At 46.4% G+C, this 25098-nt stretch overlaps 1 protein-coding gene and 1 pseudogene across 2 annotated transcripts in view; one reads left to right on the top strand and one right to left on the bottom strand.

Annotated features, from left to right (window-relative positions):
• The window catches only part of Rab40c (RAB40C, member RAS oncogene family), a 34695-nt gene that overhangs the window by 5997 nt on the left and 3600 nt on the right, over nt 1-25098 (top strand). For both annotated transcript variants that reach the window (XM_036195960.1, XM_036195962.1), the window contains exons 3-4: nt 21341-21401; nt 22336-22396. In XM_036195960.1, the coding sequence (XP_036051853.1) occupies nt 21341-21401; nt 22336-22396 (122 nt within the window). The remainder of the gene's footprint in view (nt 1-21340; nt 21402-22335; nt 22397-25098) is intronic.
• On the bottom strand, nt 4138-4561 carry LOC118589076 (annotated as a pseudogene).

Below are 25098 nucleotides of genomic sequence, written 5' to 3'. Positions count from 1 at the left end.
ATTATCTAAGAATGCAGGGAATGGTCTTCAGCATTTAGCATGCTGATTGAGAGAAAGCTAAAGATGACAAGGAAGGGAAGGTGGTTGGCCACACTGACTGACCACCAGCCTATAAAGCAGGTGTTGGGGACCAGCAGTGAGAAGGTGGTGGGAAGCAGAGCATCCACAGGGAGAGGGGCTGGCTGGGGCAAGACCTGTGTCCGGAGGACTCTATGGCAGGAGATAGTTGGAAAACTAGGCCTTATGAGTCCTTGTAGCATGATGGTAAATGAATAAGATAAGCTCAGATTTTGACCATAAGGGGTAGAGGAGCCGGGCGGTGGTGGTGCACACCTTTAATCAGAAGGCAGAGGCAGGTGGATCTTTGTGAGTTCGAGGCTAGCCTGGTCTACAGAGTGAGTTCCAGGACAGGCTCCAAAACTACATGGAGAAACCCTGTCTCGAAAAAAAAAACGAAAAGGGGGGGGGGTGCTGTAGAGGAGGTGTCCTAGTCATCAGCCAGCTTGATGTAATGACAGGTGACTCTCATGTCCATCAGTATGTGGCTCTTTTGCTGTAGTTAGAATATCAAATGCAGCGTTTATCTGTGGACATTTGTCCTTGAGAAAGTAGGGAGGTTGGGAATAGTACAGAAGGGAGGGCCCGAGCAGGAAGCCAGTGAGGCACACTAGATGATTTGTAGCTGAATACCACATTCTGCCAGACATTTAAAAATGAGGGGTGGTGCAGGCTGGAGAGATGGCTTAGCAGTTAAGAACACTTGTTCTTGCAGAGAATCCTAGTTTGACTTCCAGCTCCCACATGGCGCTTCAGCCATCTGTAACTTTGGTTCCAGGGGATCTGAGTCCCTCTTCTGAGCTCTGAGGACACCAAGTATGCAGGTGGTGCACATACATGCATGCACGCAAAACACTCAGACACATCAAAATGGGAAGTACTCCAAGTGGCCAGACCCCCAGAGGGCAATGAGAAAGGAGAGGTGAACTGTGGTTTCTGGAGGGATCTTAGAACCAATATATGCCATCAGTGCAGTGCCAGGGGGGTTATGAGCTGCAGAAAGGGCTGTGGCTCACCAGAGTTGATCCTGTGTTTCCGATGACAGGAGAAGCAGAAGAGTCCTGGCCTCCAGTGGAGGTAGTCCTGAAGCCAAACTGTACAAACTTAAGTCTTTCTAAGAGGACACATGCCCTGAACTAACCTTGATGAAGGACATCTCTGTCTTGAGAGGGATAGCCATCCCAGCATCTGAAAAAGGGCAGAGGATAGAACTGAGTACTGGCATGGAACAGATAACCTCATAGTTTGTGAACTATTTCAGAGTTGACAGCCAAATGCAGGAAGTTCTGGGCTAGTGACTTAATGCCAGCCTTGGAGGAAGAGCTAAACTATGTGATAACCATGTGTTTGTGTGCCCAGAGGCCAGGCTGTTGCTTCTGCTCGGGTGTGGGTGTGTGGGATCATGTTAGGTTGGATGCTATTGCTGAGTGGAGCTGGTTCCTGCCAGCTGTGCATACTGTTGTGGGTTACTTGGTGCTTGTGGACATTTTTCCATTGTCCTTAGACAAGAGTATTATTGTCTGTTAGCCTTTTAGATCTGCACAACACCTAGATGGAGGGTAGTTAATAGAGTAAATGCATCAGGATCAAGACACTTTAAACCTGTGTGAGGCCAGGTAGTACTGGTGCACACCTTTAATCCCAGCACTCAAGAGGCAGAGTCGGGCAGATCTCTGTGAGTTAGAGGCCAGCCTGGTCTACAGAATGAATTCCAGAGCAGCCAGGGCTACACATTGAAACCCTGTCTCAAAAAACAAAATAAAACAAAACAAATAAACCTGTGTGAACAGATTGCAGGTACAGTGACACTTACCAGGGTGGCCAAGACTCTGTTCTTTAGGTTCAGAAAATCTCTCCTTCAGAAGTGGACTGTGACCAAGGAAGCTAGATACTGCCCAGGCTACTTGCTCTGCCCTATCCCATGCCACCACTTTGCTCAAGGAGTGTGAATCAGCAGTCTTGCCTAGGCTATGAGTCCTTATGTCCCTGTAGCCTCTTTCAGGTTGAGATCTGCCATACCACTTGTCAGGGCCCATAAACTCTGGGAACAGGTAGAATAGGACCCTGACAGATGGAAGATACTGAATGGTGGTCCATTCTGAATTCTTTGAGGTCTCTTGTACCCGCTGATTCCTAGCCTGTAGGAATTGTATCAGTGGATACTAGTGATATTCCTTTACCTTCTCAGTGGTGAAGTGATGGCCTTCTGTTGCTGCCTGCCTCCTCCCTCACTACTGTCTTCCTGGTGGTGTTCACACAGCGCCCTGCTTATGGGGCCTCTTTGGCAGTTCTGGGCTGTGTCTTAAGTACCTGAGCATCCTCTGCTTTTGGTGTAGTTGAAGGTTTAAGTCCATGCTGGCCCGTCTTAGCCTGGAACTAGCCGTTTCTCCAGAGAGCCTGGCTCTTCTTTCATGGGGACAGGCATTGTGCCTTTTACAGGGTTTCATGTAACCCAGGCTGGCCTCAAAGCTCCAAGTATAAGTAAGAATGGCCTTGAACGCTTGTTTTTGTTGTTTTTCAAGACTACTTTTCTCTGTGTAACAGCCCTGGCTATCCTGGAACTATGTTTGTAGACCAGACTGGCCTTAAATTCACAGAGATCCGTCTGCCTCTGTCTCCCGAGTGCTGGGATTAAAGACAGATGGCACCATGCCCAACTTGGCCTTGAACTCTTGATCCTCTTGTTTCCACATCCCAAGTACTGGAGTTATGAGTATGTCTAACTACAGTTAACTTCTTATGCTACTTTTTTAGATGAATCTTATTAAGCAGGGAATACTTAGAAGACACTACTGTTCATAACAGCAAATGTAGGATGTACAAAGCATAAGAATGGCAAGTGAAATCTAATCTCGAGTTTAAGAAATTGTCCTATTAAACCGTTTGGAAGGACTTTGGTGCCTAAGTTTATTGCACAGGTAGTTAAACACAGTTCATCATGGATAAGTGAGTAATACTGGGGGTGTTTCCTATGTGAACAGAAGGGCTATAACTCCAGTCAGAAGTCTGCAGCATTTATAGACCTGGAGGCTATGTGGGAAGGGGCCCTTGGGGAGCTCCTGGCTCAGGGCCTGCTCTCCTCCACACTTAGCTCTCTCTACAGGGCACTTTTCCTATTGTCGGAGTTGAAGCTTTTCCCTTTCTCTAAAATTCTCATTGTCTCAGCCTCGCAGTGGTGATGCACGCCTTTAATCCAGCATCAGGAGGCAGAGCCAGGCAGATCTCTGTGAGTTCGAGGCCAGCCTGGGCTACAGAGCAAGTTCCAGGACAGGTTCCAAAGCTACACAGAGAAACCCCATCTTGAAAAAAATATTCTCATTGTTTAATAAATATTTGCTTACTGGTCACGTGAGAAACAGAGATAGCAGCTCCCACATATGTAGAGTTGTTTGGCATTTAAAACTCATAGAACCACGAGACTGGAGAGATGGCTCAGTAGTTAGGAGTGTACATCCCTAGAAAAGGACCCAAGTTCTGTTCTCAGCACTCACATTAGGCAGCTAACAACTGCGTGTTACTCTAGCTCCTGGGCATCCAGTTCTTCTGACTTTTGTGTGCCAGTACCCATACACACATAAACAACAAAAACCCAACTTTGTTTGTTGTTTTTGAGGCAGGATCTTGCTATGGAGCCCAGGCTGGCCTTAGATTCACTATAGCCTAAATTGGTCTTGAAATCGTAGTCTTTCTGCCTCTGCCTCCTTTTGCTGGGATTACAGGGATGTGTTACTAGGCCTAACACAAAATCTGATGTTCCTTTCCATATCCATATTTTATAAAATGATATGTGTATATATTCACTATGTGTAGCATGTGCCTTTTTTTTTTAATTTTTTTTTTTAAGACAGGGTCTCACTATGTAGCTTTGGCTGTTCTGGAACTTATTAAGTAGACCAGGTTGGCCTTGAACTCACTAAGACCTGCCTGCCTCTGCCTTCCTAGTGCTGGGACTAAAGGCCTACACCACTATGCCTGACAGTGCATGCCTTTAAAAGGAAAAAAAAATATTTATTTTATTTATTTATCTATTTATTTTGGCGTTTATTTGACTATTCTTTATTGTGGGTGTGGGCTCGGGCCCTATGTATACCAGGTGAAGCAGAAGTTGGCCTTATCCAACTCCTCCTTGGAGCACAGCCCATACAAGTGTCCAGGGAGGGGTGGCTGCCAGCGCCTGGTGGGACAGACTCACCCACCTGCGGTGGGCACATTTTGCATGATGACAGCCTCCTCTTCCAGGTTCTCCCAAAGAATCTGCAGGATCCTCCGGTCCATTTCTGCCTGGAAGAGCGGCATGAGGACAGTCTGGGCCTCCAAATCCTCCATCTGTAGGTGCCTGCTCTCATGGTTCCACTTCATTATTCTCCAGTAGCCAAAGAGCCCCAATGCTCACAGCGAACATGCTGTAGCTGGACAGTCACTGGTGAGCCAGTTTCTGCTTGTAGTCGATGGGGCCATAGCTCCCTGGTGGGGGTATGTCCTGCTTTGTCTTCGATACTACCATACTTGCCAAAAGAAAAAAATTTTAACCTTTTTTTTTGTTTGTTTTTGTTTTTTTTTGTTTTTTGAGACAGGGTTTCTCTGTGTAGTTTTGGTGCCTGTCCTAGAACTCGCTTTGGAGACCAGGCTGGCTTTGAACTCACAGAGATCCACCTGGCTCTGCCTTCCGAGTGCTGAGATTAAAGGCGTGCGCCACCATCGCTCGGCAACCTTTATTTTATTTCATGTATATGACTATTTTGTCTACATGTATGTCTGTGCACCACATTTATTCAGTGCCTTGGAGACCAGAAGAGGGTGTTAGATCCCCTAGAACTAGAGTTACAGATGATTGTGAACTGCCCTGTATGGGTGCTGGCAATCAAACCCAGCCATTTGGAAGAGCAGCCAGTGCTCTTTACCTGGAGACATCATGACAGTTGTATTTGGGATTTTGTTGATGTTTGCTTTGCTTTATTTTGAGACAGAGTCTTCACTGTGTGTCCGGAACTAACCTGGAGCGCTCAGATCCACCTACTTCTGCCTCCCAAGTGCTGAGATTAAAGGCACACACTATCACAATCAGCTGGCACATGCCTTTAATACCAGCACTGAGGCATTTTGAAGCTAGCCTGGTTTCTGGTCTGTATAGTGAGTATCAGGCTAGCCAGGGTTACAAAATAAGGCCTTATCTTTAACTAACAAACAAATAAGTAAAAGAAAACTGCTCACTTTGGAAGTTACTCTTTATGATTTAACATGGAAAAATTTATCTGTCTAGACTTTTTATTAAAGGCCTCAAATTAGCTACAAGTAGGCAAAAGTAAATCTTCTCAGTAGCAAAAGTGTTTAGAACTTAGTTGTCGAACCACCTTGTAGCCAGTGAGGCTACATGTCAAGAATCAAAAGATATGTTCTGAAGACCTGCACGGGGACCAGTGGACTCTAGGCTCTTGAGCTTAAGGGTAGTGCAAACAGTGCACTTCTCATTTTTATTATTAAAACAAGCAAAACATGAAGTGACATTTACAGTTAGCTTAAACAAATACAAGTACCGTGAGGGAAGGTACCTAGTGTTAGGTCTTATCATCTTTGGTCATGTGAAAAGAGCCAAGAATATTCCTTCCAGCCTTTGCCTTTCCCACAGAGATACTGTGGACATGCCAGGACATTCCCTTCATGGCCTTGCTTTCAAGTGCATTCACTTGTCAGAGTTTATGCAATTCTGGAAGGCCACCTTATAGGAAGAGCACTGTGCATCCTGCCCCATCCGTAGTTCCCAGTAAGTTCATAGCTTTCGTACAAAGGCTCCCACATGCAGTGAAAAGGTCCTGGGAGTCAGGAGCCAGATCAGAGTGTATGTACACTCTGGTATGTCTCAGACCTGTGCTGGCCCCAACAGCAGCTTCCTTTGCTGGGACAGTCTGGTCACTGGAAATATTTCCTGTTCCAGGTCAGCTGTCCAGGGCCACTGTACAAGAAAGAGCTTTAGCCCTAAACTCAGCTGAAGGGTGTGCTTACCTATAAGGCTCAGAGGCTACAGCTGGTGACTCACAGAGCTCAAGGTGTGTGGGTGTACTCCTTCTAAAGGAGCAGCCTTGTATCTGCATATCCCAGAAATCCTTCTCTTTGGCCAAGTAATTAGGACTCTGGCCTTCGGAAACACTACTTACAGCAGAGGGAACCAAGACTTTTGTTTTTAAGTAAAAGTGGAAAACAAATGACCTGAATGCCTCAATGGAAACATGATATGCTTATGTTCATAGGGTGAACTATACAACCCTTGGGTATTCTTTTGTTTGTTTTGTTTTGATTTCCAGACAAGTTTCTCTATGTAACATCCTGGAACTCTCTTTGTAGACCAGGCTGGCCTCGAACTCACAGAAATCTGCCACCTTTGTCTCCTCAGTGCTAGGATTATAGATGTATGCCACCACCACCACCTGACAAATGTTCTTATTTAGAGGAGCATTTAATGAATTTTATTGAAACAGGAATATCTTGGATACCTTGTTAAGTGGGGAAAAATGTAGTCATCTATGGTTGTCCATAGGAGATTAATGTCAGAAGCCTCTCAGATGTCCAGATCCATAAATTCCCAAATCCCTTATATAAAATGACACAGCCCAGAGTACTGGCCCATGCTCTTAAATCCCAGCTTTCAGGAGGCAGAGGCAAGCAGAGCTTTGTGAGTTTTAGGCCAGGTTTTATATAGAAAGTTCCAGCATAGCCAGGGCTACATAGAGAGACCCTGTCTCAAAAACAAAGAAAGAAGCCAGGCATGAGGGTACACACCTTTAGTTCCAGCATTTGCAGGGCAGAGGCAGGTGGATCTCTGTGAGTTCAAGGCCAGCCTGGGCTACAGAGTGAGTTCCAGAACAGTCTCCAAAGCTACAGAAAAACCCTGTCTTGAAAAACAAGACAAACAAAAAAGAGCTGGGCCTGATAGGTATGCCCTTAATCTCAGCAATCAGGAAACAGAGGTCAATGGAATTCTGTGAGTTTGAAGCTACCTACATGGTGAGTTTCAGGCCAGCGGGGATACACAGTGAGACTCTATCTCAAACAAACAGAAAAAAAGAAAAAAGGAAAAAAGAGGGAGAAGGGGAGGAAAGGAAGGGGAGCAGGGAGGAGAAAGAACTAAAAAAATTAAAACCCTAGCCAGACATGGTGGTGCACGCCTTTAATCCAAGAACTCAGGAAGCAGAGGCAGGTGGATCTCTGTGTTCAAAGTCAACCTGGTCTACAGAGCAGGTTCCAGGACAGCCAGGGCTGTCACCAGATAAACCTTGTCTCAAAAAAAAAAAAAAAAAAACAAAATAATAATAATAATAAGAGAAGCCCATCAGGATATTGATCTGCCTTTAGATTAGTAGGTCTCCTTTCAAATGAGAAGGCTGAATTGCCTGCCAAGCTGGGCCAGAATGCAGAGTGGAAACAGAGGGAGAGCCTGGTATCTGAGTTGTTAGCATACAAAGTCTAACTATCGGGTTGGGGATTTAGCTCAGTGGTAGAGCACTTGCCTAGCAAGCACAAGGCCCTGGGTTTGATCCTCAGCTCAAAAAAAAAAAAAAAAAAAAGTCTAACTATCGATGGAGGAACCTGCCATGCTGTGGAAATGTGCCACTCTGCACATGCTGCTCCTAACAGATGTCCCTCAGAAACAGGGACATATGTATCTGCTGTCAAGGGCAAACCAATGCCTGCAGAATTACAGGACAGGAGGAAGATGCTAATAGGCACAAAAGTGTCTTCTGTACTGAAATGCCAGTGCCAGACAGCGGACGGAATGCCAGGGGAGTTGTCAAAGCTTTTACTGTTCCAGAACCCACATCAAACCAGATTTCTCCTGTCTACGAAGAGCAAGCACACTCAGCATGGAAATCTCAGTGAAACACAAAACACTCAACACATGACCATTGTAACACCAAAACTCATGGAGTCATCGTTAACTGCTTTTTATGTTTCATGAAACACACTCACTTCATTTCACTTTACATCTATACAGTAATATAGTCACAATCAGCCCACTACATCTGTGAGTTCCATATCCATGGCTTTAACCGCAAACAGAGTATTCAAAATGATGGTGGCACACACCTGTGGTCCCAGCACTCAGGAGGCAGAGGCAAGCAAATCTCTTGGGTTCAAGGCCAGCCTGGTCTACAGGGTGAGTTCCAGGACAGCCAGGACTACACAGAGAAACCTTATCTCAAAAAAGAAAAGAAGAAAGAAAAAAGAAAGACAGAGGGAGCAAGGGAGAGAGGGAGGAAGGAAGGAAAAAGAAAAAAATGCATTTGTACTGAACACATGCAGATGTTATTTGGGTTTTTGTTGTTGTTGTGTTTTTTGCCAGAGCTGAGAACTGAACCCAGGGCTTGGCGCTTGCTAGGCAAGCGCTCTACCACTGAGCTAAATCCCCAACCCCGTTAACTGGGTTTTTTAAAAGTTGTGGGGTTTTTGTTTTGTTTTGTTTGATGCAAGATTTCTCTATATAGCCCTAACTTTCCTGAAACTTGCTTTGTAAACAAGGCTAGCCTTAAACTCATAGATCTGCCTGCCTCTGCTTTCTTCTACTGTGTGGTATCCCGTGTGTGAGTACTGGTCAACCCCATCTCTTCTGTAGACAAGTGTTTGGATAGTTCCCACATTTTATAGCTTCATTCTTCTAAGAAGTGCTCCTTCACAAATGTTCATAAGTGGGCTGTTAAACGTGTATACTGCTCTTCAGAGTACCCTAGGTGGCTCACAACCTCCTATAACTCCAGGTCCAGGGGGAGCCAATGCCTCTGGCTTCTAAGTGCACTAACACTTGTGTGCACATACCATATACAAATGCTTAACTTTAAAAAATAAAAATATAAATAAATAATTTTTAAAAAGGGAGGGGGCTGGAGAGATGGCTCAGAGGTTAAGAGCACTGGCTGCTCTTCTGGAGGTCCTAAGTTCAATTCCCAGCAACCACATGGTGGCTCACAACCATCTGTAATGAGATCTGGTGCCCTCTTCTGGCCTGCAGTCATACATGCTGTATACATAATAAATAAATAATTAAAATAAATAAAGAAATAAAAATTGAATTCACACGTGGCTTTAGTGAACATATGTGTGCGTTTCTGTTAGAGAAGTGCTGGGTTACAGGTCATTCATGTGTTTATCAGCCTAAAAGACTACTAAATAGTTCCCAAAGTACTTGCCTTGCCTGGAGGCTAATTCCTCTGCAGCCTGCTTGCATTTCAGCCTTGCTAACGGGGTTGGTGCCCACTTCTGTGCAGCAACCAGAGAACAGTGGCTATCCTGTGGAGACATCTTGTTATTTAGCCAGTGCCTGAGTCTGTGACCCTTAGTTTGTATCCAGTCTGAGTATGAAGCACAATCGGGAGGTCGACACCATTTGTAACTTTTATCCAGCGGTAGCTCTTTTACCGCTGAACATCATCTACAGAGCTGGAGGTCTAACAGGCTCTTCCCTGGCTGAAATCAGTGTGCTGGCAGGGGACTGAGTGTACCTTGGTGGGAAAGTATTTATTGAACATGTGGGAAGCCTGGGGCTTAATCCCTAACAGTACAACAACAAAAACAACAAATGAGCAGCCCTTCAAGCCTTTAATGCCAGCACTCAGGAGACAGAGGCAGGCAGATCTCTGTGAGTTTGAGGACACAGAAAACCCTGTCTTGGAAAACAAAACAAAACAAAACAAGGTGTTGGCAGCTACCATTGGTGAGTAAGCTCTGGAGGAGGTTTCATTTCCTTGTTCACTGGATTGTTAGCAGAGTCGGGTTCTTCATGGTTGGAAGACTAAAGTTTGTGTCTTTCTGATTGCAGACAGTTATAGAAAAGACTTCTAAATAGTCCTTCCTTCCTTCCTTCCTTCCTTCCTTCCTTCCTTCCTTCCATTCCTTCCTTCCCTCCTTCCTTCCTTCCTTCCTTCCTTCCTTCCTTCCTTCCTTCTTTCCTTCCTTCCTTCCTCCCACCCCCCCAGACAGGGTTTCTCTGTGTAACAGTCCTGAATGTCCCAGAACTCACTCGGTAGACCAGACTGGCCTCAAAATCACAGAGATCCACCTGCCTCTGCCTCCCAAGTGCTGGGATTAAAGGCGTGTGCCGCCACCACCCAGCTATACCTTCATCCCAGCTCTTGTGTCCTTTTTGTACTGTGAAGAACCTAGGAGTTAGGGTGCATATGTACACGGGAACTATTACTCTGACCACATATTTCAGAAAGTTCTTCCTTACTCCCGTAAGGAATTTGCGTGTGTGTGTGTGTGTGTGTGTGTGTGTGTGTGTGTGTGTGTGTGTGAGATATGTAGGTTCTCATGTAACCCAGGCTGGCTTCAAACTTACTGTCCTGCTGCCTCAGGCTCATAAGTGCTGGTGTCACAAGCATGAGCCACTATTTCTAGCAAAATTTGCTTAAGTGGAAAAAAATCTTTATGGCATTGGATAAAAAGAAAACACACAATAATTTTACAAACTCAGGTTTACAACAGAATAAACTACCATCTATAAAAACTCAAGAAAAGTGTGTGCAGAGATGTAAGAAAACTTGCGTCTGTCCACATATGGGGCAGAAGTGGGATTGTCCCCACATTGCCTGGCCTTGTGGTACTGTTGTAGACTGTAGGTTGTGAGAGCACAGGAGCCTGTGCCTGCTTTGGGAGCTCTAGTACAGGTGTAACAAACCATGCTGAGACCAGCTGCTGGAATGCCACACTCATTGTCTCTCAAAAGACTGCTTCACAGGGTTCTCAGGCAGGCCGTCTTAGACTGTTCTTTCTGTCTCTGAATACTTTTGCAGGTCCATTGGTTAGGTCAGGGCAGATGTGTTTTAGATATTCTGTTGCAGTGTTGCTGTGCCCAACTTTTGTTATGTTATGTCCCCTTACTTTTTTTTTTGTTGTTGTTGTTATGCCCCCCTTATTAACACAAAGTTTCTACAGGTCAGGAATCTGGGCACAGCTGGGGTGGTGCTCATGGTGTCCCAGAGCCTCTCACAGGCTGAATCAAGCAAGGTGTTAAGCAAACTAGGTCTCATTTGATCCTTGACTAGAGAATGATCCCTTCCAAGATCAGCTTCTTGGGAGTATTTGCTACCCTTGGATCCTGGCCATGTGGGCATTTTCTTAAGGTGGTATATTAATTATTTTTTGACTGTTGTGATAAAACACCATGATCAAGGCAACTTATAGAAGGAAGGGTTTATTTAGGCTTATGGTTCCAAAGGGCTAAGAGTCCATCGCCACAGTGAGGGATGCATGGCAGCATGCAGGCATGGCAGCTGGAGCAGCAACTGAGAGCTTGCATTTTTGTTTTTTCGAGACAGGGTTTCTCAGTGTAGCTTTGCACCTGTCCTGGATCTCGCTCTGTAGACCAGGCTGGCCTCGAACTCACAGAGATCCACCTGCCTCTGCCTCCCGAGTGCTGTGATTAAAGGCGTGGCACCACCACGGCCCAGCTGAAAGCTTGCATTTTAAACCTCAAGCAGGAAGCAGGAAGCAGATTTGAAACTGCACAAGTCTTTAAATTCTCAAAGCTCATATTCAGGGACATACCTCCTCCAACAAGATCACATCTCCTAAACCTCCCCAAACAGTGCCACCAACTAGGGACCAAATATTCAGGTGCTGAAGACTATGGGGGACATCTCATTCAAACCTCCATAGGTGGCTTTCCTAAGCCAGCAAGTCAGAATCCAGTCTCACATAATGCAAGGGGTACTCACTCATTGGCCTCATTCTATCTTTTGGAGGCAAGTCTCAGGTCCCACTTACTGTCCAGTAGTGTGAATCCCAGTAGGCAGACTGTGGACCATGCCAAGACTGCCTGTTGGGAGCAGCACTATTTGTAGACTCCCTTTCCTCTTAAACCCTTGACAAAGGCATATATTATAGCCTTGCCTTAAGCTGCTCCTGATTGCCAGCCTCTGTAGAAGGACCCTGTGGTCCGAGTCTCCAGAGGGCCCTTTGCTAGCCTGGATTGCTAGTACAAAATGCTGCCACACTCTTCATGCCTACCAGTTACATAAAAAGCCTTTTCTGTTTCTAGGAGACACCCCCCACCCACCCCCGCATTCATCTTTGATCTTTTGTCCACCTCTGGACACATAGTCAGAGCCTTTTTCCTTCCCTAAGAGTAACACCAGGAATTATCAGCTGCCTTCAGTGGTGTTTCTATTGCTTTGGAAATGGTTCTGGAGTTATGTAAGCTGCACTGCACTTAGATGGAGCGGAGTGGGCTGCACCTCCTAGAATTGGATTCTGGGTACTCCCCACAGGAAACCAGCAGCTGGTATGGGCACTTGCCTCACAGTGAGGACAAGGGCTCTGTCCCATACCTGCATATGGAGGCTTCCAGCCCCCTCCAGGAAAGTGCAGGCCACACAATAGGGGAGCCTATTGGGAAAGAGAGCAGCACTCCCTGAGTACTAGCTGGGCGGTCTAGTTTCAGATGCTGCTGCATTGAAATGGGGCAAATGACAGACACTCGAGCATTTTCTGATTTTTCTTCTATTTTAAGATTTATTTTTATTTTTCTCTCTCTCTCTCTCTCTCTCTCTCTCTCTCTCTCTCTGTGTGTGTGTGTGTGTGTGTGTGTGTGTGTTTGTGTGTGTTTCTGGATATGTATACTTGAGTACAGGTACCCATGGAGGCCAGAAGAGGGGTGTCAGATCCCCCGGAGTTGGAGTTTTACGAGGTTGTGCACTGCCTGACAGAGGTGCCAGAAATGTGAACTGTCCTTTGGGAAACAGAAAGCTCTCTTAACCTCTCCAGCCTCTCTATTTTATTCTTAATCTAGTTTTTTGTTAATAACTTTTGTTTGTTTTTTTTTTGTCATGAGTTTTTGAAGTCTTGGGGCTTTTAGCCAAGTTAGAAAGCAGGTAATTACAAATTTAGTGTTACCATTTCTCTGTAAGGATTTGAATTTCATAATCTGAAAAGTGAGATATTACAGTATTGGGTGATTTTTTCACAACTTAAAATTTTGAATATATATATACACACACACACACCCTGTGACAGAAAAAAACCACACATTTGTGTTGTCTGAGGGGACCTTACACTGATAAGCTCAGTTCAGATGACTGCACTGAATCTGGCCCAAATGTGTGGGAAACTAGCCCACCTCACACCCTTGATTGGATTCTCAGGTTGGCGCCTGCTGGCCAGGTGTGCATAGTAATGTGGGTCTTCCCCTGGCCAGTCCCTGTGCCAGTGAAAAGGAAACCTAGTCTCAGGAGTCCCATAACCAGAAGCAGCTGTGACCCAGTCAGAACCACGCAGGCAGCAGAGTTCTAGTTTCCTCTTTCATGCATGTTGTTCCTCTCCAGAGCATTTTGTGATTTCCTGGGGCGGAATCCAGTTCACACACAACTCCTTGCCGTAGTGGGGTGCTGAAAGAGGGCTCTGGATCTGTCAGGTGATCCCTGCCCTGCAGCAAAGTGGCTGCTCGCTGGAGGTCATTCTTGACAGACTGGCCATGTGATGGTGTAGCGACTACTCAGATGGCCATCCCACGGCCAGCAGCAGCCTTCCTCCTCTGTCATCGGGAACAGCTCACACCGCCTCGCTTTCTGCTGTGACTCTTCAGTGTCTTACAGTTCCTGGGGGGGTGGTCTCCAAGAGCAAGAATGTGGTAACGTGGTCAACCCTGCAAACCATTGTTTAAGATTGGCCCATTACAGAAATACTTTGATACTTTAGCGACTACTTTAACTTTTTAAAATATTTTATGTGTGTAGATGTCCTGCCTGCATGTCTGTCTGTGACTATGTGTGTGCAGTAGCTGTAGAGGCCATAAGAGGATGTTGGGCCCCTGATATTGGATTTACAGATGTCTATGAGCTGTCATGTGGATGCTGGGAATTGAACACTGGTCCTCTGGAAGAGCAACCAGTGCTCTTAATGAATGAGCCATCATTGTTTTGTTTGGGAGATAGGTTTTCACTTTGTAGCCCAGGCTGGCTTAGAACTCCCTGAGTTGTCCTTTACCTGATACTGGGATTATAGGCATACATCACTGTGCCTGACTAGTGACTTTTTTTGATCACTTCCTCTCTACTGCCCTTGTCTGAATCCATATATGAAGTATCCCTTTGAGGAACAACTGAGTAAGCAACCAGGTAATTCTGATGTTCTGTCTGGCTGGCCTCTTGAAACAGTTTTCTTATCTCCAGGTCTAGAGCTGACATGTGCTTCCCCTCCCTGCTGCCCTTTATCCTGTCATCCTGAAGGACTAGACATAGAGCAGCAGTGGAGGGTTGGGATTGGGGTCTCAGGACCTCCGCTTCAGGCTGTAATCTACAGACATGGCCTGCAGTTCCACCAGGCCTGGGGCTGCTCCCAGACGTTGCGTTGTAGAATCTCAGTGATTGTGTTGAAAAGAAACAAAACCCAAGTCGGATGTTGTGCACTCACTTAACTGTGCCCAGACACATATCTGCACAGCACTTCTTAAAGAGCCAGGCGGGGGTGGCACGCTGCGGCAGTCACTTGTGCCCACTGAGCCCATTCCCCTGCCTCCAGTCAATACTTGAGTACATGAACCTGTCAGCAGTGATGGCTTAAGCCTCTTCAGCACCTGAAAACAATGAATGTCTGGCATGGGGTAGGAATTTGTAGAACCCTGCTAAGTGAACTGCCATTTTCTTGAGAATTGCCCACTGAGTAAAGTGTCTTGAAAAACACATAAACCTAGGACCAGCCAGATGGCTCAGGCAAGCCTGACAACCTGAATTTGATCTTTAGGACCCATGGTAAGCTGGGCAGTGGTGGCACACATCTTTAATCCCAGCACTCAGGAGGCAGAGGCAGGTGGATCTCTGTAAATTCAAGGCCAGCCTGGTCTACAGTGAGTTCCAGGACAATCTAGGCTACACAGAGAAACCCTGTCTCAGAAAAAAAGAAAAAACAAACAAAAACCCACGTGGTAGAAGGAGAGAACTGACTCCCCCAAGTTGTCCTCTGACCTCCATAGGAGTGCTGTGGCGTGCTCATGCCCTCACTCCTCATATACCCAAAATTAATAAATGAAAAACTTGAAACGTAAATATTTAAGATGCAGGGCTGTTGGTTTAGGAGACAGACTATGCAGCCATGGCTGAGTGAGGGGGTGGTCACAAGGATTCCGCTAACTCAGAGCAGGTGCCTAGAGGCTGGCATGTCAAAGTCCCACTCTACCAGGAGACACAGGAGGCTTATTCTCTTAGAGAATAGAGCCATGGACACCAGACACCACTGGGTGCATGAGGGTGGAGAGAAGCAAGGAGCTAATAACAGAGTCCTCTTAGCCCAAGTCTGTTCTAAAGGGGGGAACTTGGCACCCCCTGGCTCCAGCACTGGCAGACAGGATCCCAATGCAAGCGTCTGATCTTCACTGCACAACTGTCAGTTCCAGAGGAGTTTCAGAGACACCCATAGTACAGCAGCAGCTCCACAGGCCCTTGAGTTCTCAAGCCAGAGTCCTAGAGTCTTCTGCCACTTCTGCAGCTTCTCAGAGGCTTTTGTAGGGAGCAGAGGGACAAACAAGCTCGTCAAGTATAGAGAAAAGGACCCTGGGAACACCAGAAGGCTCCAGACATTTACCACACCTCTGAGAACAAAGACCAGGTTCCTGCCTGGTGGGTGGGATATCCAGAGCCCAAAGAGCTTCTAGAAATTACACATCAATGGATATCGTAAAAAGGACTGGAAAATAAAATTAAGGTAATCTCCCAGAAAGTAGAATATAAAGGTGAGACTGATGGGAGAAGATGAGAAACCTGGACAGTTATCCTGGCAGGCAGTCTGGCCAGCACAGGTCAGGAAGGACAGGATCTGAGCATGTGGAGCAAGGCAGACAGATAGAAGCACCCAGCAGCACCAGGGATAGAGGCCACGCAATCCCCAAGCAGAGAAGACGCTCTGAGAGAAGTGAAAGGGAAAGGTTGGAGTTGCAGGACACTAGGGTAGGAGTTTGCAGGTCAAGGGTAGCTTTGTGATATTTAGCTTCATATAAATTTGAACAAAGGCCCTGATTATATGGTAGACAGAGCCAGGACCCTGGCCAGTGGTTTTATTCTCATGAGTGGAACAAGTGTTATAACCTCCTTGCCTCAGTTTCTCTGTTTGGTATATCTCATTTAAAATTATGTTCAGGGGCTGGCAAGATGGCTTAATGGTTAAGAGTACTGGCTGCTCTTCCAGGGGACTAGGTTCAATTCTCAGCACCCACATGGCAGCTCACACCTGTCTGTAACTCCAGTTCTAAGGGATCTGTCACCCTCACACAGATATACATGCAGACAAAACACCAATGCCATATTTTTTTAAATTGTGTTCAAGTCTGCCAAGGGGCAGCACTTTGCTGGGTTCAGATGAGCAAGAGGACTATGAGGATAGAGGCAAACTGTTAGATGAGGCTTTCAGTGGGCAGTGGCAGGGTCAACAGATCTCTTTGCTTAGAGAAGCCTTAGCATAGAAGTTCTGGGGCCTGAGGGGGCAGCTGGTCCTCCTGGGGGCTCGTGTGTCTTGAATTAAGCTGTGTTGTCTTAGCTGATTAAAAAAAAACAACTATTTTTAAAGAGAAGAGGGAAGTGAACGGTGCTAAAAGAGTGTCAGCGTAGACAGGCGTCCCTGACACCCACCAATCCCCTTACAGTGATGTTCAAACTTTGGCTTGCTGGTGGCTCTGTCATTCTGTGCCCCACATGCCTCCTGTCTCTCTTGTGCCTGGTTCAGGCCCCATTCCAGGTCACTGCTCTGCCTCTTCCACCATACTCCTCCACCCCTGCACCCCCTCCTTCTTAGGACCTACTTACCCGCAAGCCTTGGATAATTGCTCCTTTTAGAACCCTTCCAAGCCAAGGGCTCCTTCCCTGGTAATCTTGGCACAACACTTTAATGTGAACTGTCACTAGACCCCCAAGCATCCACTGCTATGGACTATACTCTCTATGGTGGCTTAGTGTAGAGCCCCTTCAGAGCTGTATAATGAGCACTGGGAGTCGGGAGGTCCTCCTCACTGAACTGGGAACTAAGACATTAAAATCTCCCAGTTCTTGGGGTTGAGGATTTAGCTCAGTGGTAGAGGTTTGGCCCTGAGTTCGATCCTCTGCTCCAGAAAAAAAGAAAACAAACAAACAAAACAACCTCCCAGTTCTTGCTAGGGAGAATGGCCCAGAATCTGGAGGAAGCTCGGGGGATGCTGATTTCTTGTGTAGCCTTGGGTTGTAGCTCAGCCAGGCTAGAAGACTAGAAGTCTAGGGAAAGATGCTTTCCAGGGTAAGGAGAGCAGCTTTCACTTTCCTGACTTTGCAAAAAAAAAAAAAAAAAAAAAAGGAACTGCCAGAGGGTACTGATGCAAAACCACCTGCCACTGACCCCTGGGACCTCCTCAAGCCACAGGTCTGCCAGGCAGCAGGCACACTTCCTGGCAGGAGACTGGAAAGTCTAGCTCCGTGGGTGCATTGGTATTATGCAGTACCGCATAGCTAGACTGCTCCTTTTCTTTTTCTTTTTCTTTCTTCCTTTTTTTTTTTCTTTTCATTTTGAGACAGGGTTTCTCTGTGTAGCCTCGGCTGTCCTAGAACTGGCTCTGTAGACCAGGCTGGCCTCAAACTCACAGAGATCCGCCTGCCTCTGCTTCCTGAGTGCTGGCATTAAAGACATGCACCACCACAGCCTGGCTATTAATTTATTTTTATTTTGTTCTTTTGGTGCAGGATCTGTCTACGTAGTCCTGGTTGTTCTGGAACTGTAAAAACCAGACTGGCCACGAACTCGGAGATCTGCCTGCCTCTGCCTCCAAAATACTGGGATGAAAGGTGTCTGCCACCATGCCCAACTCATTGATTGATTAAAATTCCCAGTCTTTTACTTTGGGTGCTAGGAATTGAGCCCAGGGCTTTGTGGACCTATGCAAATCACATGTTTTACTGCTCTGTTCCACCCTGGGCTCCATCATTTAAAAAGCTGCTGAACTTCTAAAGCCTGATGGGGAAGAGGCTAGTTCACTGGCTAGCTGATGACTGTGCCCTCCCCCTCCTCCCCAACCCCCCAGATCAGCTCCTCTCTTGAGATTCTTGACTTGGTTCCCAGAGTTGCAAGCCATCTCCATGTTAGAATATTCTAGGCCCTCCTGGTGCTGGGGCTCCTCAAGGTCTCCTGCTAGAATGATGCAAATGTGTTTCATTCTGAAAGGCAGGTGTGCTGCCTAGGGGAGCCTCTCAGTGTCACACAGTCAGCTGAGAATAGTGACGGGCCCATCAGCATAAGTCTTTATGTTGCCTTATGACAGGTCTGTTGGTTGGTGAAGATGGTCTCTCTGTAGGCTCTTCCCAGGTAGCCACTCTTGTTGCAGCTGCTGCACTCCTGGTAGGCCTAGCGCCACAGCGCCATCTAGGGGTATTTTAGTAGTCAGGCAGTTGCTTTCCTGGGATAGGATTGAGGAGTCCAGATCAGTCAAGGCTATGCTACAGGCCCTGCTTACGGCTCTCAAAGAGGCCAACCAAAAATCAGTACAAAGTGTGCACACCTTTAATCCCAGCACTTGGGAAGCAGAGGCAGACAGATCTTATGAAAGATGTCTTGAATTCAGGGACAGACTAGTCCACGTTGTGAGCTCTAGGCCAGCTAGAGGTAGAGTGAGTGAGACTCTGCCTCAAAACAAACAAACAAATAAATTAAATTAAATAAATTAAAAATCATGATGGGTAGTGGTAGCACACGCCTTGGCAGAGGCAGGCAGATCTCTTTGAGTTCAAGGCTAGCCTGGTGAGTTCCAGGACAGCCAGGGCTACACAGAGAAACCCTGTCTTGAAAAAAAAAAATTAAATAAATAAATAAGTAAATAAAAATGACTGCAACAGTGTCCCCATGAGCTTCTAGCATTGCCCAGCATTGACCTTCTAGCAGAGAAGCCCAGGGAAAGTGGGGAAAGGGAACAGGAACACTGTGACCTGGTCCAGCTGTCAGTCCTGCCGGTGTGCATGCAATACCCTCCTTTATATCATGGAAGTAGAGGAGTCAGAGGCAGGAGGATTGCTGCAAATTCAAACCAGCTACATAACAAGTTCCAAGCCAGCTAGACTTCGTAGAGAAACCTGTCTCAAAAAATCATGTCTTAACCACGCTTATCAAGTACACTGCTCAGTAGCACCACATATTTGTACGTTTGTGCAATCATTATTTTATTAGCACCCCCACCTGGCAGAATAGAAAGGTCCCCGTTTCTCTATACCTCACTATCTGTTTTGAGTTAGCTGTCTAATCCACTATACAGTGGTTAGCATAGGGTTCTGATTTCATTTCCTGATGGCTGCCAATAATGTCACACAATTTCTTGTGCTTATTGACCATTGCTGTCTGTCTTTTGTGGAAATAAGGCTTCGTCTATTTTTGAGTTGAGTTGTGTTTTATTATAGAACTCTGTCTTAATAAGATTTATAACTTGCAAATATTTCCTTCTGTATGTTGCAATTCTTCACTCTGTTGTAGTGTCCTTTAATGCATGAGAACCAAGTTTGGATGCAGTTACTAGTTGGCCAGGCAGAAGATGGCTCAGAAGGAGCTACTGATGCCTGAAGAGGATGCTGTATTGTAAGGTAGACATAGAGATACACAGGGGCACAGGCACATGGATATCAGTGTACACTCACCAGGATGTGGACTGGATGTGCAGAACTGCATAGTTCATGTACACCACATTCTGTGAGAGTGGTACCTATGCATTTTAAAATGCCATTTCCAACTCCTCCTGGAACAAAGTTAATTTGTTAGGTTTTAGACAGGGTTTTCGGTAGATTAGGCAGCCTTGAGTTTACTGTGCAGAGAAAGGTGACTTTGAGTTCTAGATCCTGCATCTACCTCCCAAGTGGTAGAATTACAGATGTGTATCACCATACATGGCTTGCAAGTATTATATATGAAAAATAAGGAACTGATGTCTTTAAGATTTAAACTGGAGGGCTGGAGAGATGGCTCAGAGGTTAAGAGTACTGACTGATCTTCCAGAGGTCCTGAGTTCAATTCCCAGCAACCACATGGTGGTGGCTCACAACCATCTGTAATGAGATCTGGTGCCCTCTTCTGGCATGCAGGCATATATGCAGGCAGAATACTGTATACTTAATAAATAAATAAATAAACTCTTTAAAAAAAAAAGATTTAAACGAGATGAGAGAGCAGAGTCATTGTTCAGGGCCAACCTATGCTACATAGTAAGGCCCATTCCCCACTCCCAACCCCCTAAAAAAGGCTTGATCACCACCGGTAGAACTGATAAGGCTCCAGTATTTCATATAAATTAAGTATCCACTGCTGCCTGTTGCCACCAACATCTGTTGGGCTGACTTTTTTCTTCATAAAAATGTGAAAACATAGCCAGATGGTGGTGGCGCATGCCTTTAATCCCAGCACTTGGGAGACAGAGGCAGGTGGATCTCTGTGAGTTCGAGGCCAGCCTGGTCTACAGAACGAGATCCAGGAAAGGAAAGGCGCAAAGCTACACAGAGAAACCCTGTCTCGAAAAACCAAACCAAACCAAAACAAAAAACAAACAAACAAAAAACCCAACCAAACAAAAATGTGAAAACACAAAGCAAACTCATAAAGATAAAGTAAGCATAAGTTCTCTGGAGAGCTCTGTAGGGGAACAGCTTTTTAAAAATTATTTTGGTTCTGTGTGGTGGTACTCATCTGTACTCCTCAGGTGCTTAGGCAGTAGACTTCATGAGCTTAAGGCCAGCCTGGGCTACATCTTAAGACCCTGTCTCTAAAAACCTGAGTAAGTAGTCAGGCGGTGATGGCACACACCTTTAATCCCAGCACTCAAGAGGCAGAGGCAGGCGGATCTCTTGCGTTCAAGGCCAGCCTGGTCTACAGAGCAAGTTCAGGATGGCCAGTGCTACCCTGTCTCAAAAAACAAACAAACACAACCTAAATATGTAAGTACCTTCCTCTTGGTGATAACAGCAGTACCTGAGAACTGTGATAAATCCAGGAATTAGGAAGGACATCCATCATTCTTGGAGAGCTCAACCGAAATCTATTGGAAGGACGTGTCACAGTGGGAGTGGACTCCCTCCAGGCATTCTGGGAGGAAATCCCTCTGCCTTGCCCATGGCTGCCATACAAAGTGAGCTAGGTAGGGCCTGAAAAAGCCGTAGCTGGGAGCAGGGAGCACCCTCCTCCTGTTCCTGCTTCCCCAGAGGTCATTATGGGGTTTGAGGAAGTATTTTTTTTCTGCTTCACAACACAGACTTGGGCAGGAGGACCTCAGTTGAAGCCAGTTGCTGATGGACACTCTCAACCCTCTGCTTCCTCACAGGAATTGACTATAAGACTACCACCATCCTACTGGACGGACGGCGTGTCAAGCTGGAACTCTGGTGAGTTGGCGATCTAATGAGGAAGCCAAGTGAAGACGTGCCTTATCTATAATAACCATTTAAATTGACTCCATGATGAACAAAACAAAAAGCCCAGGATGTTTTATTTTAAAGCCTCCTCCAAATTTTTTCTGGTTTTTGTTTTGTTTTGTTTTGTTTTTCGAGACAGAGTTTCTCTGTGAAACAGTCCTGGCTGTCCTGAAACTCACTCTGTAGACCAGGCTGGCCTCAAACTCACAGAGATCCACCTGCTTTGCCTCCTGAGTGCTGGGATTAAAGGTGTGTGCCACCACTGTCTCACTAATTTTATGCCTCCTCTAATTTTACCCATTAAAAACTTGTTTCCATGGGCCTGGAGAGATGCTCAGAGGTTAAGAAAAGCACTTGCTGCTGCTCTTTTTAAGGACCCAGGTTTGGGTCCCAGCACCCATGTGGCAGCTCACAACTGTCTGTAATTTCAATTCTAGTGGATCTGACACCCACTTCAGGCCTCTTGTGGGAATGTGTCACTCATATACATAAAATTAAAAATTAAGGTCATGTGGTGGTGCACGCCTGTAATCCCAGCACTCAGGAGGCAGAGGCAGGCAGATCTCTGAGTTCAAGGCCAGCCTGGTCTAAAAAGGGATTTCCAGGACAGTTAGGGCTGTTGCACAGAAAAAATCCTGTCTTGAAGAACAAAACAAACAAGAATTAAGAAGGAACTAGATGTACACTTGCCTTTAGTCCCAGTCAGTACTCAGGAGGCAGAGGCAAGCAGAGACCTTTGTGCGTTCAAGGCCAGCCTGTTCTGTGTAGCAAATTCCAGTCAAAACTACACAGTGAGACTCTATCTCAAAAGACAAAAAGGAAAAAAAGTAAGAAAAGATGCCAGGATTGAGCCTCTCATACTGGGACTGCTTGTGCATGCTGCTACCCTCCCTGTGTGTTTCAGGGATACGTCGGGCCAGGGCAGGTTCTGCACCATCTTCAGGTCCTACTCCAGGGGTGCGCAGGTAAGACCTCACCGCTGTGTTGTCTGGTAGGTGCCTCTCCTGATTGTCTCTGAGCCTGGATCACTGTTCTGCTAGTTCACTAAGTTCTTTACTCCCTTTGACATGTTTTGTTTTCTCCAGCACCAGGGATTGAGATCTGGGCCTTGTGCATGATAGGTGGGGTTCCACTACTGAGCTGCATCCTCAGCCCATTTTTCCTAAGTATTTTGATGTCCAGACATCAGGTCCCCAAAAGCCCATCTTTCCCTCTGTATAGGAAGGATGCTCAGCTTTGGAGCCTCCATTTCCAGACTACCTGTGTGGGAGGCAACTGAGTCTCTATTGTACCTGTCTAGTGTCCTTGTTTGAGCCCTTGATGTTCTCATGGTGCCTCAAGATGTGCCCTGGGCTTAGCACAGCCACTACAGTGGCCTCTCCAAGCTGTTGAGATGCAGCTTAGCCATCTGGACCAAAGGTGTCCCCCTGATACCTCCCTCACAGAGTTGTATAGCCCCTAAAGTGTGTGAGTGGATGTGGAGGTGACCTGGGCTATATCAAAGCTAGAACTCCACAGATTGGAAATGTTAAAGATGGGCTGCAGCCAATTCTCTGGACAGGAAATAAGCTGTGGGGATCTTGTCTTGGCTGCAGAAGAACACCATGCATGTGCAGTCCCATGGATGCTGTGGCTACTATTCCCTGTTCTCTGGGGTTCCCTACATGCTTTCAGATTTTTTTTAACCATTCTGAAACCAGAGGGGAAGTAGTTGAGACCTGTGTAAACAGAACTGCTTTACTGCTATATGAGGGGAGTGCATGGAAGTTCAGTCCCATTGGGATGTGCACCTCAAACTTCTGGAAGATCCAGATAATCCCCAGGCTCAGACCCTACCTCTAGACAGCCAGGGAACAAAGGGCCAGACCCTGAGGGAAGAAGCATAGTCTGAAGTCCAGATACTTTCAGAGAAAAGGAAAGTGAGGGACATTAGGCCAAGGATGAAGATGAATTCAACAGGCCCTTCTTCACTTCTCTTCCCCCCCCCCCCTTTTTTTAAAGCCAGGTGTTGAGGCACACTCTCAAAAAAATTATTTATTTATTTATTTATTTATTTAATATGTATACAGAAGAGGGCACCAGATCTCATTATAGATGGTTGCGAGCCACCATGTGGTTGCTGGGAATTGAACTCAGGACTTTTGGAAGAGCAGTCAGTGCTCTTAACCTCTGAGCCATCTCTCCAGCCCACTTCCCTCTTTTTTTAATGTGTTTTATGTGTATGGATGTTTTGCTTGCATGTATGACTGTGCACCACTTGTAGGCCTGGTAGCAATGGAGGTTAGAAGAGGACCTCAGGTCCCCTGGGAGTGGAGTTACAGATGGTTCTGAACAGCTGTGTAGGTTCTGGGAATCAAATTGGGGTCCTTTGGGAGAATAGTCAGTGCTCTTAGGCACTGAGCCATCTCCACAACTCCTCTCCCTGATTTTTGAGACAGGATCTCTTTTTTTTTTTTTCTTTTTTAGTTTTTCGAGACAGGGTTTCTCTGTGTAGCTTTGAGCCTTTCCTGGAATTTGGTAGCCCAGGCTGGCCTCGAACTCACAGAGATCCACTTGGCTCTGCCTCCCAAGTGCTGGGATTACAGGCGTGCGCCACCACCGCCCGGCCCTAGAGACAGGATCTCATACTACATAGCCCAGGTGGGCCTCAAACTCTGCAGGGACCCTCCTTCTCCAGCCTTTCAGCTGCTGGAGTGACATGCACGAGCCACCACTCTCTCCCCCATTGTTTTAAAAAAGAAACAATGAATAGCTCTTAAACTTTTTTTTTTTTTTTTGAGAGAAAAGGAGAGAACACACACAAGCACCAGGCTGTCCTGGAACTCTGCTGCAGACCAGTGTGGCCTTGAACTCAGAGAGTGCTGGGATTAAAGTGCACCACCACCGCCCACTGTAGACCATCATAGTTTTTGAGTTAGGGTCTTGGTATGTAGCTCTGGCTGGCCTAGACCTAGCTATCTAGACTACTAACAGAGTGGCTTCCAGTTTGCAGCAATGCCCCTGCCTCAGTCTCCTGAGTGATGGGATTATAAATGTGGACCTTAATCTCTGCCATGTGTAGTTATTATAGATATTAATATTTTTCACCCACTGACCTGGCTCCTTGAGGTCTGACAGTTCCAGTTTGGCTTCTCTCAGTGGTACCTGACCTCAAGGTAGGGATGGGGCCCCTCCAGGCTAGAGAAGTTCCTCCCCAGCTGCTTCCCTGTTTGAGCTAGGCCTGTTCCCTACCTCTGGGTAAGGGTACCTTTGTCTCAATAGGACTTGGGGCTAGCCTGAGTGTTTGAGAAATGGCAATTCTGATTCCCTCCTCCAATCTTTGCCCTTCTCTGTCCTCCATGTATGAGAACCTGTGGGGAGAGGAGTGGGTGACTCAGTGGGTGGACTCTGATTGCTGAACTCTCAAAGTCAACTCATAGGATGAGAGGCACATTGGCACTGTGTTAACCCTTTGTGGTGGGCAGTGTGCTCAATATCGCCCCTGCTGGAGAGTCCATGATGGTGGCCCCGCTGGGATATTTGAGGCAGATGGAGACAGCCTAGAGCTGAGCTCCCAGTAATTGGTCTCTAAGGGATGTGGCAGGAAAGGCCCTGTAGCAAATCCTGCTTAGCCTGACTAGGGCAGCTCTCACTGACTACTGCTCCTTGAGTGACTGACATTCTGCTG

The sequence above is a fragment of the Onychomys torridus genome, chromosome 8 (assembly GCF_903995425.1).
Source record: "Onychomys torridus chromosome 8, mOncTor1.1, whole genome shotgun sequence".
Taxonomy (NCBI): Eukaryota; Metazoa; Chordata; class Mammalia; order Rodentia; family Cricetidae; genus Onychomys; species Onychomys torridus.
This window is presented reverse-complemented; position numbering and strand designations above follow the sequence as displayed.